At 47.4% G+C, this 16,863-nt stretch overlaps 1 protein-coding gene and 1 non-coding gene across 8 annotated transcripts in view; one reads left to right on the forward strand and one right to left on the reverse strand.

Annotated features, from left to right (window-relative positions):
- Window positions 1–16,863, forward strand: part of PRMT7 (protein arginine methyltransferase 7) — a 48,612-nt gene that overhangs the window by 14,364 nt on the left and 17,385 nt on the right. For 4 of the 7 annotated variants that reach the window (XM_033219777.1, XM_033219780.1, XM_033219779.1 and 1 more), the window contains 4 exons: window positions 4,278–4,386; window positions 13,336–13,448; window positions 15,476–15,717; window positions 15,942–16,122. In XM_033219777.1, the coding sequence (XP_033075668.1) occupies window positions 4,278–4,386; window positions 13,336–13,448; window positions 15,476–15,717; window positions 15,942–16,122 (645 nt within the window). Of the gene's footprint in view, window positions 1–3,316; window positions 3,457–4,277; window positions 4,387–13,335; window positions 13,449–15,475; window positions 15,718–15,941; window positions 16,123–16,863 lie in introns of those variants that run through there. The other 3 variants (XM_033219781.1, XM_033219783.1, XM_033219782.1) reach the window with 2 other exon arrangements.
- On the reverse strand, window positions 4,600–4,742 carry LOC117088964. Its single transcript, XR_004439453.1, has one exon. It is a non-coding gene; the product is annotated as a U4 spliceosomal RNA (small nuclear RNA).

Here is a 16,863-nt window from a genome sequence, read left to right on the forward strand (position 1 = left end):
TGCACATCAGAATCACTAGGAGCTTTAGAAAATACTTACAGGCTGGGCATAGTGGCTCACACCTATAATCCCAGCACTTTGGATGGCTGAGGCAAGAGAATTGCTTGAGCCCAGGAGTTTGAGACCAGCCTGGGCAACATGTGAGATCCCATCTCCACAGAAAAACTTTTAAATATTAGCTGGGCATGGTGGCACGTGCCTGTGTTCCAGCTATTCTTGAGGCTGAGCCCAGAAAGTCAAGGCTGTGGTGAGCCATGTTTTGGACTTTATGTGAGAAAGCAAAAAATTACTTCTACCGTGTTTAAGCCAGTTACTGTGGGACTTTGTTGTTTCCAACTAATCAGTATATGAACTCAGTTTTGTAGGGGAAAGTATTTAAATACATGCCCCCACACCACCACACTCTAGCCTGGGTGACAGAGTGAGACTTTATCTCAAAAAAATCAAAACAGGCCGGGCGCGGTGCCTCAAGCCTGTAATCCCAGCACTTTGGGAGGCCGAGACAGGCGGATCACGAGGTCAGGAGATCGAGACCATCCTGGCTAACACGGTGAAACCCCGTCTCTACTAAAATATACAAAAAACTAGCCGGACGAGGTGGCAGGCGCCTGTAGTCCCAGCTACTTGGGAGGCTGAGGCAGGAGAATGGCGTGAACCCGGGAGGCGGAGCGTACAGTGAGCTGAGATCCAGCCACTGCACTCCAGCCTGGGCGACAGAGCGAGACTCCGTCTCAAAAAAAAAAAAAAAAAAAAAAAAAATCACAACAAAACGAAGTCTAAGCAGAGTCTCACCCCTGTAATCCCAGCACTTTGGGAGGCCGAGACGAGTGGATCATGAGATCAGGAGTTCAAGACCAGCCTCACCAACATGGTGAAACCCCACCTCTACTAAAAATACAAAAATTAGCCGGGCGTGGTGCTGCGCGCCTGTAATCCCAGCTACTCAGGAGGCTGAGGCAGGAGAATCGCTTGAACCCGGGAGGCAGAGGTTACAGTGAGCCGAGATCGTGCCACTGCACTCCAGCCTGGGTGACAGAGTGAGACTCCATCTCAAAACAAAACAAAACAATCTTATGCCTAGTCCCCACCCCTAACAGATTTTGATTTAACTTTTCTGGGGTGAGGCCTGAGCCTTGGGACTTTGGAATGTGCGGCAAGATTGAGGACCACTACCTTGAATGTCCCTACAGAGCCAGCTCTCATGTTTAGCAATTTGTCATCTCTTTAATAAAACGTGAAACAGCTTGAGCCCACAGAGCGAGAAAAATTAAAAACCAAACAAAATTAAAAATTAAACGTTATTCTTCTCAAATAATGCATATTATTGTAGGACAGTTGAAAATACCAAATAAAAATAGTATGTTGACTCAAAGTTAAGTACCATTAACATTTTGATGTATATTCTTCTAAGTTTTTGGGGCAGGCAGGGAGCGTGTATATAAATACTTTCCCTACAAAACTGGATTCATGTAGTGATTGAGTTGGAAATAAAGCCTCAAAATTACAGTGATTTAAACAAGGTAGAGTAGTTTTTTTGCTTTCTTTTTAGTGGCGTGATCTCTACTCACTGCAACCTCTGCCTCCTGGGTTCAAGCAGTTCTTTTGTCTCAGCCTCCCAAATAGCTGGGATTACAGGTGTGCACCACTGCACCTGGCTAATTTTTGTATTTTTAGTAGAGATAGGGTTTCACCATGTTGGCCAGGCTGATCTTGAACCCGTGACCTCAGATGATCCTCCCGCCTTGGCCTCCCAAAGTGCTGGGATTACAGGTGTAAACCACGGCGCCCTGCCTTGTTTCTTTTTTAAAAGGAAGAATAACTTTCCCAGGAATTTCTATTATAGCAAACCTCTCCTTGGGTACCGTCGGCTAGAATGAGGTTAAATCTCATTTCTTAACTCATCTCTGGCAACAGGGATTCAGTTACTCTTAGCTCAGACAAGTGCACCACTGCAAAGGGCAGTTCCCCACGCTGCACCCTCACCTGATTTCAGGGGAGAGGGAGGACACAGAGTGGCTGTCGGGAAGTCATCTTCAGTGTCCACTCCTGGTAGTGTTTTGGGTGATATCCTGAGCGGCTGAGGAGGAGGAGGTGTGAAGGTACCAGCCTGCAGGTTCAGGGAGAGGTGACTGATGAGTCAGAAGGCAGCAGGGATGAGGGACGACACTGGCTTTGGATATTGTCAGGGTGGAGGCAAAGTGTTTGGTGAAAACTAGGGTTTAAGGCCCTCAAACCACATCTAAAAACATCAAGGCAAATCCTAGAAATGATTTGAAATAGATGATGAAGATTTTTCTGGCAGAACGTATGTGTGTGTTCCATGTAAGTACCGCATGCTAATCAGTCGCGAAACTGGAGCTGCTCACCTATGTACTTGTACTCTTTACGAAAGGATACAGCATTTGTCCCTTGATTGTAGTAAAAAACATAGGTATTCAAGGTAGAAAATGTGGGAAATACAGAAAAGGATTTTGAAAACCTGAAAATCTTACCAGGATCAGTCTCGTTATCATTTTGTTGTTTCCACTCCGTGTGAGGGGCCACATGTGAGTCTGTTTGTTTTACGTGCTAGAGCTCTTGGGGCTGTGAAATCTAAACTGGATAAATTGAAAACAAAGAGTTGGAGGTGCTTATTTATGTTCAGGGAGACGAAGAGTTCAGGAAAGATTTCTGTACTGGGAATTCATGCTGCCCTAGGAAGTGAGGTTTGATTTGGCAGGTGGGGCTGGGACGGGAAGGCTCAGGCTTGCCTAGTGATCATGAGGTCAGTGTGGCTGGAGCGTTGGTTGTTGGGGGAAAGGGGAAGGAAGGCTGGGAAGGTAAGGGAGGGCCTCCAAAGCAGTAGTTCCTCCTTATCTATGGTTTCACTTTTCGTGATTTCAGTTATCTGTGGTCAACTGAGGTCCAAAAATATTAAATGGAGCCAGATGCGGTGCCTCAGCCTGCAATCCCAGCATTTTGGGTGGCTGAAACAGGTGGAACCCTTGAGTCCCAGAGTTGGAGACCAGCCTGGGCAATATGGTGAAACCCCGCCTGTACAAAAAGTTGCTGGGCATGGTGGTCTATACCTGTAATCCCAGGTTGAGGTGGGAAATTGCTTGAGCCTGGGAGGTGGAAGCTGCAGTGAACTGTGATCATGCCACTGCACTCCAGCCTGGACAACAGAGCGAGACCCTTCTCAAAAAAAGAAAATTAAATGGAAAATTCTAGAAATTATTTGTAAGTTGTAAATTGTGTGCCATTCTGAGTATTATTACATAATTGTTCTATTTTTATTGTTATTAATCTCTTATTGTGCCTAATTTTTAAATTAAACCTGGTCATAGGTAAGCTTGGAGGCTGGAGCAGTTCCACCATGAATGCTAATCCTCCACGCTGACTTCTGACCAACCCCAGCTTCAGGAATGCCTCTAAAATTTCCGCTCTCATGCACTTTGATGTAAATCCTGCCCTCAGGTCAGAACAACTTTGATGTTATCATAAATACATACTTGCCGTAGATCCTGCCCTTAGTCAGATTTGCTGTGGTATGTAAGTCCTGCGTCTGAGCCATAACAGTGTGGGGGCCCAGTGTCTCACTGCCCGAGACAAGGCTTATGTTTGTACATTCCTATAAAATGTGTCTTTCTGAGAAGCTGGATTTGCCAGTCTCAACCTCTCAGCTCCCATGACCTCTTGGGGTAGGTTTGCATAGAGCTGCCCACCACGGAACAGTATATGTGTATGCATAGCCAAAAAAAAAAAAGTATATATAGGGGTCAGTACTATCTGAGGTTTCAAGCATCCACCAAGGGTCTTAAAATATATCCCCCATGGACAAGAGGCACTGCTGCGCCATAAAAAAATGTAGGCTGTGTTCTGCCAACAGTGGGGATTTGGGACAATTTTGAGCCTAGAGGATGACCTGCTTCCTCACACCTGCAGTCTTGCTCTCCTCTGGAGGGCACAGCACGTCTCCCAGGTTTACAAGGCAAGTCCCTTTCCTGGCTTTTTGGTGTCCCCTTGGTGTGGCACTGACACCTACTGCTCTTGCTAAGTAGTACAGCCTCCTCGGGATCCCCAGCAACCCCGCTGTGCCTGGCACGGAATGGGAGGCCCTAACCACAAGTTAAAGCCAGCTGAATCTCAGCCCTTTTTCATGATGCATATTTGGAGAGTAAAGTATTTAAGTTACGTATCTTAGGACCAGACTCAAGCAATAGCTTGCTCACCTTAAAGGTCAGACGACTGTTTAATTTATTGCTCACTTTTCCTTGGGTTTTGGCTCTGTTTTCTAGGTTTTCAAGCCTATGGCTGATGCTGCTGCGGAGATTGTGGAGAAAAATGGCTTTAGAGATAAGATTATGGTTATCAGCAAGCATTCCACCGAGGTGACTGTAGGCCCAGGTGAGATCTACACATCCTGTGTTGAAAGCTTTGCTTGCCCTTGTGTGAGAGAAGAAAAGCGCTATTCCAGTTACCTGGAACAAATCCAGGTCATAGCATAGAAATGGGGCCTCTCTGTGTGGAGCTCCCTTCAATAAGGACTTGGTTTCTCTTGATGTTTATTTTCCTGCTAGTTAAAACTAGTCAGCAAGGAGTAGACTAGAGCTAGTCAGGTCCATCTGTGGAGACGCAAACAAAGCCTGCATTTGCTTTAAGCAAGTTGGAATTCTTATGGGGCTCAACTCTAGAGTTTCAACTACCACTAATCATGCCTTGGATAAACCTCATTGGCTATGATACTGCCACTGTGCAAAGCTCAACTCTGAGTTTCATCAGGTAGAGAGTATTTAGTTCTGACATTCTGCCTCTGCATACAACATGAACGATTTTCCTGTATTACATTGTCTCTTAAGGTTTCCAGAATATATATATGTACACATACACACACACATATATATGTATTTTATATATATATATATTTTTTTTTTTTTTTTTTTGAGACGGAATCTCACTGTGTCACCCAGGCTACATTGCAGTGGTGCAATCTTGGCTCACTGCGTCTTCCACCTCCCAGGTTCAAGTGATTCTCCTGCCTCAGCCTCCCAGGTAGTTGGGATTACAGGTGCCTGCCACCATGCCTGGTTAATTTTTGTATTTTTAGTAGAGACAGGGTTTCACCATGTTGGCCAGGCTGGTCTCTAACTACTGACCTTAAGTTATCCATCTACCTCTGCCTCCCAAAGTGCTGCGATTATAGGCGTGAGTCACCATGCCTGGCCCCCAGAATATTTTTTTTTTTTTTTTTTTTTTGAGACGGAGTCTCGCGCTGTCACCCAGGCTGGAGTGCTGTGGCCGGATCTCAGCTCACTGCAAGCTCCGCCTCCCGGGTTCACGCCATTCTCCTGCCTCAGCCTCCTGAGTAGCTGGGACTACAGGCGCCGCCACCTCGCCCGGCTAGTTTTTTGTAGTTTTTAGTAGAGACGGGGTTTCACCGTGTTAGTCAGGATGGTCTCGATCTCCTGACCTCGTGATCCGCCCGTCTTGGCCTCCCAAAGTGCTAGGATTACAGGCTTGAGCCACCGCGCCCGGCCTTTTTTTTTTTTTTTTGAGACGGAGTCTCACTCTGCTGCCCAGGCTGGAGGTGCAGTGGCACGATCTCGGCTCACTGCAAGCTCTGCCTCCCGGGTTCACGCCATTCACCTGCCTCAGCCTCCCAAGTAGCTGGGACTACAGGTGCCCGCCACCTCGTCCGGCTAGTTTTTTTTTGTATTTTTAGTAGAGACCGGGTTTCACCGTGTTAGCCAGGATGGTCTCAATCTCCTGACTTCATGATCCGCCCGTCTCGGCCTCCCAAAGTGCTGGGATTACAGGCTTGAGCCACCACGCCCAGCCCAGAATATTTTTTATAGTCTAGAACTTTGTTTCAGTCGTTGAAAATTTCACATGCCACTGACACTTAGAAAACATAGTTGAAAGATTTGCAAAGGAAAAACTTCTGTGGTGAAGTTATGGATAACACCATGGGTTTTTTCTAATTTTTTGTGGCGATAGGGTCTTACTATGTTGCTCAGGCTGAACTCTTATGCTAAAGTGATCCTCCCATCTCAGCCATGCAAGTACCTGGGACTACAGGTGTGCACCACTGTGCCTATCTTATGTATTTATTTGAGACAGAGTCTCACTCTTGTTGTCCAGGCTGGAGTGCAATGGCAGGATCTCAGCTCACTACAACCTCTGCCTCCCATGTTCAGGCGATTGATTCTCCTGCCTCAGCCTCCTGAGTAGCTGGGATATACCACCATGCTTGGCTAATTTTTGTATTTTTAGTGGAGACAAGGTTTCACCATGTTGGCCAGGCTAGTCTCGAACTCCTGACCTCAGGTGACCCGCCTGCCTTGGCCTCTGAAAGTGCTGGGATTACAGATGTGAACCACCACGCCTGGCCTTTTTTATCTTTAAAACATACAAACAAGTTTACAAGTCATTCCATTTACAATCAACATTATTGAAGTATGATTTACATTAAATGAATATCCATTTTCATTAGTTTGATGAGTTTTGACAAATATAAACACACTTGTAACCACCACCACCATGATTAAGGTAATAGAATATCTCCATTGTGCTCAAAGAGATTCTTCATGACCCTTTCTAGTCAGTCCCCCCATATCCTGGTCCTAGGCATCCACTCAGACTTCTTCATTATAGATTAGATTTGCTTCTCTAGGATTTCAAGGAAGTGGAATCATAGAAGTGTGGACTCTTCTGTGTGTGCTCTCTTTTATATAGCATGATGCTGATAAGGCTCTTCCACACCGTTCGTGTCTTGGGGGTTCGTTTTTTTGTATTACCGAGCAGCACTCTATTAGATAGATGAACCATAGCTTGTTAATCCCCCCACCTGTTGATGGACAGGGATTTCTTGGATAGGTCTTTAGATTCACTGATCTTTTTTTTGCAGTGTCTAATACGCTGTTAATGTTAAGTATATCTAGTAAACTCTTCATTTCTCTTTCTTTTTTTTTTCTGGAGACAGGGTCTTGACCTGTGCCCCAGGCTGGAGTGCAGAGGTGTGAGCACAGCTCATTGCAGCCTTGACCTCCTGGGCTCAAGCAGTCCTCCTGCTTCAGCCTCCTGTGTAGCTGGGACCACAGGCTCATGCCACCATGCCTGGCTAACCTAAAAAAATTTTTTTTGGTAGAGATGGGATCTCAGTTTGTTGTCTAAGCTGGTCTCAAACTCCTGGGCTCAAGCAATTCTCCCACCTTCCAAAGTCCTAGGATTACAGGTGTGAGCTGCTGTGCCTGGTCTCTTTTTTTTTTTTTTTTTTTTTTTTTTTTGAGACGGAGTCTCGCTCTGTCGCCCTGGCTGGAGTGCAGTGGCCGGATCTCAGCTCACTGCCGGCTCCACCTCCTGGGTTCACGCCATTCTCCTGCCTCAGCCTCCCGAGTAGCTGGGACTACAGGCGCCCGCCACCTCCCCCGGCTAGTTTTTTGTATTTTTTAGTAGAGACGGGGTTTCACCGTGTTAGCCAGGATGGTCTCGATCTCCTGACCTCGTGATCCGCCCGTCTCGGCCTCCCAAAGTGCTGGGATTACAGGCTTGAGCCACCGCGCCCGGCCCTGGCTCATTTTTGATATTGTATTTTTTATCTCTGAAAGTTCCACTTGATTATTTTTCATAACTTCCATTTTTTCTCATATTCATAGTTTCCTGTAAGCACATTTATTTTAGCTTTTTGAACATCCTTATCTTCTGTTCCCACCATCTTTGTTTTTTCTGGGTTTGTTCTCTTGACTCATTTTTATCCCTGTTCTGGGTCACATTTTCCTTCTTCACATGTCTAATCATTTTTGTTTGGATGCTGTGGCTATTGGAATTTCCCCATTGTTGAGTGCTAGACTTTGTTGTTTTTGGTTTTTAAACTTTGGCATGCAGTTGGGTTACTTGCAGTTCAGATTGATCCTTTCAGGGCTTGTTTAAGCTTTCTTTGGGGAAGGGTTAGAGTAGCTTTAAGTTAGGCCTTTTCAACAATAGTGCTGTGATATTTTGACGTTCTCCAACTAAGTGACATTTTGATAATTATTTGTTGTGGACCCTGTCCTTTGCATTATTGTAGGTTCTTTGCAGCATCCCTGGCCTCTTCCCAGTGGATGTCAGTAGCACTCCCTCCTCCCACCATTCTTGCCAACTAAAGATGTCTCCAGATTGCCACGTCTTCCTTGGTCTTGAGTGTGTAAAATTGTCACCTGTTGAGAACCACTGCTCTAAGACTATTTAGCCAGATAGTTACTGCAACCTTTCTGGGGTGTCTCCTGAGAGCTCCTAGGTGTCCAGCAGGGATTCCGTTGTCTGACTGATCAGAACTTGAATGTTTCCCAGGCCTCTGAGAGTTCTGGAGATTGTTAACGCTCATGCACCCTTCGCTCGGCTTTACAGAGTATTACCCTCTGTGTATGTGAATGTATTAACATAGACCCTAGAGGAACCCTGTGCAGCATTCTGAAGGCTTTTTTTCTGTGTAACTTCCTGTCTGATTCTCTGCCTGGCAAGTTCCAGCTGCTTCCATTCCCTGAACTTATTTCCTCTCTAACTCAGCAAGACTGCCGTGCTCTGCATGACCTCTTACCCTGTACTGTGGTCTGGAAAGGGTCTCCTGGCTGATAGCCAGAGCAGGGTAAAGGTTACTTGGTTTGTTTCCGTTCTTAGGGAGCACACTGTGTTGCCTCTTGCTCAACATCTGAAAACACTTGTTTCTTACATTTTGCCCAGTTTTCTAGTTGATAACAGCAAGAGGGTAAGCCTGATCCCACTTACTCCACTATGGCAAGAGTGGAGACTGATTTATATTTTTTTGAGACAGTCTCACTTGTTGCCTGGCCTGGAGTGCGGTGTTGTGAACACAGCTCACTGCAGCCTCGACTTCCTGGGCTCAAGTGATTCTCCTGCATAGCTGGGACCACAGGCAGGCGCCGCTACACCCAACTAATTTTTTTTTTTTTTTTTTTTGAGACGGAGTCTCGCTCTGTCGCCCAGGCTGGAGTGCAGTGGCGCGATCTCGGCTCACTGCAAGCTCCGCCTTCCGGGTTCCCGCCATTCTCCCGCCTCAGCCTCCGAGTAGCTGGGACTACAGGCGCCCGCCACTGCGCCCGGCTAGTTTTTTGTATTTTTTAGTAGAGACGGGGTTTCACCGTGTTAGCCAGGAGGGTCTCGATCTCCTGACCTCGTGATCCGCCCGCCTCGGCCTCCCAAAGTGCTGGGATTACAGGCTTGAGCCACCGCGCCCGGCCTAATTTTTTTGTTTTTTAAAAATTTTTATTAGAAACTAAGTCTTGTGGCTGGGTGTGGTGGCTCATGCCTGTAATCCCAGCACTTTGAGAGGCCGAGGCAGGCAGATCTCCTGAGGTTGGGAGTTTGCAACCAGCCTGACCAACTCTGTCTCTACTAAAAATACAAAATTAGCCAGGCGTGGTGGCGCATGCCTGTAATCCCAGCTACTCGGGAGGCTGAGGCAGGAGAATTGCTTGAACCTGGGAGGCAAAGGTTGCGGTAAGCCGAGATTGCGCTATGGCACTCCAGCCTGGGCAACAAGAGCGAAACTCTGTCTCAAAAAAAAGGAAAGAAAAGAAAAACTAGGTCTCACTTTGTTGCCCAGGCTGGTCTTGAACGCCAGGCTTCGAGCAGTCCTCCTGCCTCAGCCTCCCAAAGTGCTGGGATTACAGATGGGAGCCACTGCATCCACTGAGGTCATTTATTCTTGAAAATCCATCCATTTTGACAGCAAGGTTGGCCGTGCAGTGTGCTGACTCTGCCTCCGGGCAGCATTGTTCACACGCCCCTCAGCTTAGGCCAGACCCCACATGTGATTTCTTATTTTAAAAAAAAATTTTTTTTCTTTAGACGGAGTGGCTCTGTTGCCTAGGCTGGAGTACAGTGGCATGACCTCAGCTCACTGCAACCGCCACCTCCTGGATTCAAGTGATCCTTCCACCTCAGCCTCCTAAGTAGCTGATATTACAGGCATGCACCACCACCCGGCTAATTTTTGTATTTTTAGTAGAGATAGGGTTTCACTGTGTTGGCCAGGCTGGTCTTGAACTCCTGACCTCAAGCAATCCGCCTGCTTCAGCCTCCCAAAATGCTGGGATTACAGGCGTGAACCACCACGCCTGGCCAATTTCTTAATACTTTTTCTTCATAGCACTTACCACTGCAATCATTAAATCATTATGTAGTTATGTATTTAATGTCTGTATCCCCACCCAGCTGAGGCATCCTGAGGTCATGCACTGTGTGGGTTGTATTAACTATTCCATTCTGTTATTTGCTCAGGGCCTGTCATGTAAAGAAAGGAGTTCAGTTATTTTTGTTAAGTGAATAGATCATCAGTCGTGCTTCATCCATAATCCCTTGTAAATGTGACTTTGTTTCCGATCCTGTAGCGTGATAAGTGACTTCCTCATTGCCAGGTTGGGTGGCCTTTCCTCTGCTTTTCCTCTCTAACCACTGTGGCTTTGGTACTTCTGCCATTCCTTCCTTCTTGAAACTCTCCCTGGACCTTAGTGACATCTCTTCATCTTGGTTCTCCTGTGTTGCTTTCTGCTCCAAATGTGTGCTTTCCAAGGTTCTGCTCTCAGCCCTTTTAAAAAGTGGCATCTGAAGTGTCCTGTTCCCCAGAGCTGGATTACGTGCTGAGGCTTGCGGAGAGCCAACCCAGGAGCAGCGTGTGTTCATCCGTCTGTTTCGGTCATTTGGTAAGGGCTTAGGAAGCTCCCTACCCGCCTCTTGAGACAGTCTCACTGTATTGCCCAAGATGGAGTATGGTGGGGCAGTCTCAGCTCAGTACAGCTTCTGCCTCCTGGGTTCAGACAATTCTCATGCCTCAGCCTCCTGAGTAGCTGGGACTACAGGCGTGTGCTACCACACCTGGCTAATTTTTGTATTTTAGTAGAGACAAAGTTTCACCACATTGGCCAGGCTGGTATCGAACTCCTGGCCTCAAGTGATCCGCCCACCTTGGCCTCTCAAACTGCTGGAATTACAGGTGTGAGTCACTGTGCCTGGTTCTTGATTTTTATTTTAATGAAACAATTTGGACTGTAAAGCATTTTAAGTTATATAATTGGTTTAAACATTTAGGAGATAAAATTGGCAGAGTAGGTGATCAGTGGGTTGTAGGGTAACAGAAATCAAGAATTTATCTAGTGTGTGTTGACTTACGGGGCACTAGACCTTGTTGTGGGCACTGGGGTACAGTAGTGGACAGGCAGTCTGCGGTCCTGCTGTCCTGGAGCTAGTAAATGATGCCCAGGTTCCTGGACTATGTGACTCATTCATTGAGGCAGAAACCCTGGAGGGAGGAGCAGGTGTGTTAGATGGGGTGGGTTGGATGAGTTTTGGACAGTGTATTCCAGTTGGAGTTTGGCATGACATCAGAGAGGGTGGGCAAGGCTTCTCGGGAGGGTGGTTTCTGGCAGAAGACAGAAGTTTTTTCTTAAGCTCCACTGATACTGTCATGGAGCACAGGTGAGCTTCATAGGAAGTGTGCATTTTTTTTTTTAATCTTCATCATCCCAACCACCACCACATGAGACAGAGCCCATTCACCCATTTTACTGATGAGGCAACTGATGGTCAGAACTAAGGGCTCAGGGATAGGAAGTGAGATCCAGGCCAGGGTCCAGCCTCGAGCTCGAGGTTCACACTGTCTCTGTTGTGCTCTTCTATCAGCTCCTTTCTTTTTTTTTTTGAAATAGAGTCTCACTGTGGCCCAGATTAGAGTGCAATGGCGTAATCTCGGCTTACCGCAACCTCTACCTCCTGGGTTGAAGTGATTCTCCTGCCTCAGCCTCTCAAGTAGCTAGGATTACAGGCACCCATCACCACGCCTGGTTAATTTTTGTATTTTTAGTAGAGACAACGTTTCACCATGTTGGCCAGGCTGGTTTCAAACTTCTGACCTCAGGTGATCTGCCCATCTCGACCTCCCAAAGTGCTGGGATTACAGGCGGGAGCCACCGCGCCTGGCCCCCGTCAACTGCTTTCATGTTTCTCTTTTCCTTGTGTCATCTGTAAGACTTGTGCTCTGTTCAGGGGAGATGAGTGGGCTTTGTCAGATTATAATTCATGAGGCATAAAAAGTGTTTACAGTTAATTCTCCCTGATGAATAGCCCCTTCCAAAGTCTGTTTTGGCTCTTGGCTCATTAAAAATTATAATTGTAGAAGCAGCAGTACGTTACTGAGATTTAGAAAACAGTTAATAGAAGAACCCTCCCAAATCCTACCCTCCTCTAAAATCCTACTGTCCTAAAACAACTGTTATTTAAGAGATTGTTTGGTGACAAGGCGCTAAGTTCATTAAGGGGATTTACCATAGTGATCTGGGGATTCAAAGTCATGGATCTCAATTTTGGCTGCCAGAGCTGAACTCACAGGAGTTGGAAGATCATCAAAGAACCTTGCTGTCTTGCTTTGGCTTTCCCTCCGTCTCCCTGCAACCTAAAAGTATTTGAAGTACCAGCATTTGGTTTTTGCTTTTCAAATAATTTTTCTAATTTAGTGGTTAACAGTTTAATTGTTAATTTATATCTCTCTAATTGCTAATAGGGATGAAAAAATTTCCATATGTTTGATTTCTGTTTTGAATTGTATGTTTATATTTTTACCTGGTTTCTTTTTGGGTGTGTATTTTTTTCTTTTTTTTTTTCTTTGAGACAGAGTCTCACTCTGTCGCCCAGGCTGAAGTACAGTGGCACAATCTTGGCTCACTGCAACCTCTGCCTCCCAGGTTCAAGTGATTCTTATGCCTTAGCCTTCTGGGTAGCTGGGGTGGCGTGCGCCACCACACCTGGCTAATTTTTGTATTTTTGGTAGAGATGGAGTTTCGCCATCATGGCCAAACTGGTCTTGAACTCCTGGCCTCAAGTGATCCTCCTGCCTTGGCCTCCCAAAGTGCTAGGATTACAGGTGTGAGCCACTGCGCCTGGCCAATTTTTGTGTCTTTTGTGGAAATGGGGTTTTGTCATGTTGCCCAGGCTGATTGCAAACTCCTGAGCTCAAGCAGTCCATTGGGTATTGATAGTTTTTTATCATTTTTTTCAGGTCTCCCTCCCAATATTAAACATACAGAATAGTTGAAAGAGCGGTACAGTAAACACCCATGATCCCTTACCCTAGATTTAGCAGTTAGCATTTTGTCATACATTTTACATACGGATTTTTTTTTTTTTTTTTTTTTTGCTGAACCGTTGGCAAATCAGTCGCAGACATCCTGACGCTTCTGAATACCTCACCATGTGTATGTGCTTTTAGTGTGATGACCCCTTAACCACTTATTTTTCCCATATTTGCTGTAAATATTTTTCCTAGTCTGTTGCTTACGTCCAACTCTGTTTTCTTATGTTTTTCAGAGGGTGACATGCCGTGCCGTGCCAACATCCTGGTCACAGAGTTGTTTGACACAGAGCTGATCGGGGAGGGGGCGCTGCCCTCCTATGAGCACGCACACAGGCATCTTGTGGAGGTAGTGGACAGAGGGCTCCCTCAGACGTGTCTGTGGTCTCAGCCAGCTCACACAGCACTCACTCATGCACTGTGCTCCACACATTCCAAGCCGCCAGCACCTCTCATGCACCTGGGACACCCCTCTATTCCTGGGGAGCTGTGGTTCTCACTTGTGACTTTCGTGTCCCTTGAATGCCAAATCTTAATAGGTTAGAGTTGAAAAGCCAGAAACTATTTTCAAATTCAGTTCAGTTCAGCAAATATTCTCAGGAAGGCGATGCTTGAGCTGTCAGTCCTGAGAAGTGATCAGGTGTTGGCCTGGCAGATGGAATATTTCTGGTAGAGGAGAGAGAGCAGCATGCGCTAGACGTGAGACTGAATCGGTGCGGTGGCTCCGGAGCCTGCTTTGGATTTTGTGCTGTGTGGGAGGCAGGAGAGATGGGCTTAGCAACTGAGGTTAGAGAACTGGGCAGGGGCTAGATGGAGTGGGGCTTGGGGGCCATGCCCAGAGGGTAGCTGTCATCTAGAAGGTGGGGTGGCGTCGTAGGAGGATTTGAAGCAGAGGATCGATAGCAGATTTATGCAGGCAGACATGTGCAGGGCATTTGGGGTATAGGGCTGGAGGTTGCGGGTGGGTTAAAAGGCTGTGGAGTCGTCCAGACGCTGTGGTGCAGTGGGCCTTAGCCAAGGGCCTGATAGGTGGTCCCAGGAGTTGGTGGTCCCTTAGGTGTAGGAGGTATTGATGCCAGGGTTTGGGCACCTCAGAGCACAGGAAGAGGGGTAGCCTTGGGAAGGTTGGAAAGTGGTGAGGGCGAGTCTTCTGGTTTAGACAGTTTGAGCTCTCTAAAGGTCAGCCAAGTAGAGAGGCCCAAGAGGCCCAGAGATGCATGAATTTAGTCAGTGAAGAGGGTGTGGTTGAGGTCACTCTGGAGAGTATGGAGGGAGAAGGTCTGGACCAGGGAGTCCCCTTGTGAGGTGGGGCAAAGGAAAGCACAGCCTGGGGAATGAGGCGGGAGCGAGTCCAGTTACAGTGGCCTTTCTCTACCAGAGCAAGGTTGGGAGACACCTCGCGGGGAGGCCATTTGTGCTGCTAACCTTTTACCATGTCTGGAGCAACCCCCACAACAGAGAATCATTTGGTCCAAGAGGCTAGTGGTGCCGTGGTGGTGAAAGCCACGTGGGTAGCAGCTGTGAGTGTGCTCTTGTGGGATCCCTGTTGCCTGGTGCATGGAGGATGTGGAGTGGTTGCATGAGCTAGGAGGAAAGCTGGACAAGGAGCCGGAGCCGCAGCCTGAGGGCTGAGTGCGCAGCAATGCCCAGCGGTGCCAGAAGGCTGGGCAGCTGAGTGGGCACCATGGTCCATAGGGCTTTGCCACAAGGAGGCTCTTGTTTTGGTGCTGGGCAAGAGCGGCACTGAAGGGATGCTGAGCCCAGAGCCAGGATCACTGGCCAGCAGCAGGACTTTTTTTTTTTTTTTTTTTTTGAGACGGAGTCTCGCAGTTGCCCAGGCTGGAGTGCAGTGGCCGGATCTCAGCTCACTGCAAGCTCCGCCTCCCGGGTTTACGCCATTCTCCTGCCTCAGCCTCCCGAGTAGCTGGGACTACAGGCGCCCGCCAACTCGCCCGGCTAGTTTTTTCTATTTTTTAGTAGAGACGGGGTTTCGCCGTGTTAGCCAGGATGGTCTCGATCTCCTGACCTCGCGATCCGCCCGTCTCGGCCTCCCAAAGTGCTGGGATTACAGGCTTGAGCCACCGCGCCCGGCCTGGCAGCAGGACTTGAAGCATTTAAGAGTGCCAGGTAGCCAGGAACTTAGCTGACATAAGTCATTTTAGGCACAGTGTGTATTCTTTTTGAAATCTAGTACCTTTTTTTTTCCCTCTTCCAAGGGCATAGGGCTGAAAACAGTTCACTATTCTAATAGTATAAGGTGTTGGGCATTACTGAACCAACCTCATGTTAAGGAATAAACCTCTTTTGATCAGTGGGAATTACTGTGGTTCTGAGCACCTGATTTTTGTTTGGTTTTGTTTTTTAATATAAACTTAGGAAAATTGTGAGGCCGTGCCCCACAGAGCCACCGTCTATGCACAGCTGGTGGAGTCCAGGAGGATGTGGTCGTGGAACAAGCTGTTTCCCATCCGCGTGCAGACCAGCCTCGGAGAGCAGGTCGTCGTCCCTCCTGTGGACCTGGAGAACTGCCCTGGCGCACCCTCTGTCTGTGACATTCAGCTGAACCAGGTGTCACCAGCCGACTTTACAGTCCTCAGCGATGTGCTGCCCATGTTCAGGTACCAAGGAGCCACCATAGGTGATGGCACTTTAAGACATTTGATGGAAGTTTGGTCTTAGGAAGTTCTTTTTGCATGGGAAGGAAACCTAGCTGCTGTCACCTGCCTCGAAGGCAAGAGTCTTTGCAGCCAAATGTCATTGCCAGTGAGGTCACTGTAAAAGCTTAAAAAATGGGAGTGTGTGAGGTTAAACTCTGCTTATATTCTTAAATATTATTCCTCAGCATAGACTTCAGCAAGCAAGTCAGTAGCTCAGCAGCCTGCCATAGCAGGCAATTTGAACCTCTGACATCTGGCCGAGCTCAGGTGGTTCTCTCGTGGTGGGACATTGAAATGGACCCTGAGGGGAAGATCAGGTGCACCACGGCCCCCTTCTGGGCACACTCAGACCCAGAGGAGATGCAGGTAAGAGGCAGCAGCCGAGCATGTGCCCTGTCAGGAAACTTGTTCACTGCTGTTCATGGGAAAGTAGCAGTTGAACCTTAGACCCATGAGAATTTAGAGACAGGAGGACTGTGTCAGAATCAAAGACAAAAGTTTTTAAAACACAAGCAAAGGCTAGCTATAGTGAGGTAGCCTTTCCAGGGTGAGCTCATGGTCAGCACCCGTGGACACAGTGGGCAACAGAGAAGGTGGCTTTCCTGTCCCCCTCATCATGATGCAGCTCTCCTTACATGACCACCGCTCATCCCGAGTCATCCCAGGGGGCTCCCATCAGCTTGGAATAGAGAACTACAGCCTCACCTTCTGTAGCCTCGAAATCTACTTTCTCCACCCCGATAGAAAGTAGGCAGAGGACATGAAAGACAGAAAAGGAAATACAGATGACGGGGATAGTTGCCCACTCTCCCTCATAATAAGAGAAATGCAGTATTAGCTGTTCACAGCACCTGTGCTCCCAGCCTCTCAGGAGACTGAGACGGGAGGATTGCTTGAACCCAGAAAGTCGAGGCTGCAGTGAGTCGTGATTACATTACTGCACTCCAGCCTGGGCAATAGATGAGACCCTGTCTCTAAAAAAAGAGAGAAATGCAACTTTCAACTGCAATGATATATCATTTTCACCTATTAGTGAATAAAGTTTAAACAGTTTGCAAGCACACTGTTGGTGAAGCTCAGGGAAAAAGCAGGAAAGCGAGTCATCAG

The sequence above is a fragment of the Trachypithecus francoisi genome, unplaced genomic scaffold, assembly GCF_009764315.1.
Source record: "Trachypithecus francoisi isolate TF-2019V2 unplaced genomic scaffold, Tfra_2.0 Lachesis_group10, whole genome shotgun sequence".
Taxonomy (NCBI): Eukaryota; Metazoa; Chordata; class Mammalia; order Primates; family Cercopithecidae; genus Trachypithecus; species Trachypithecus francoisi.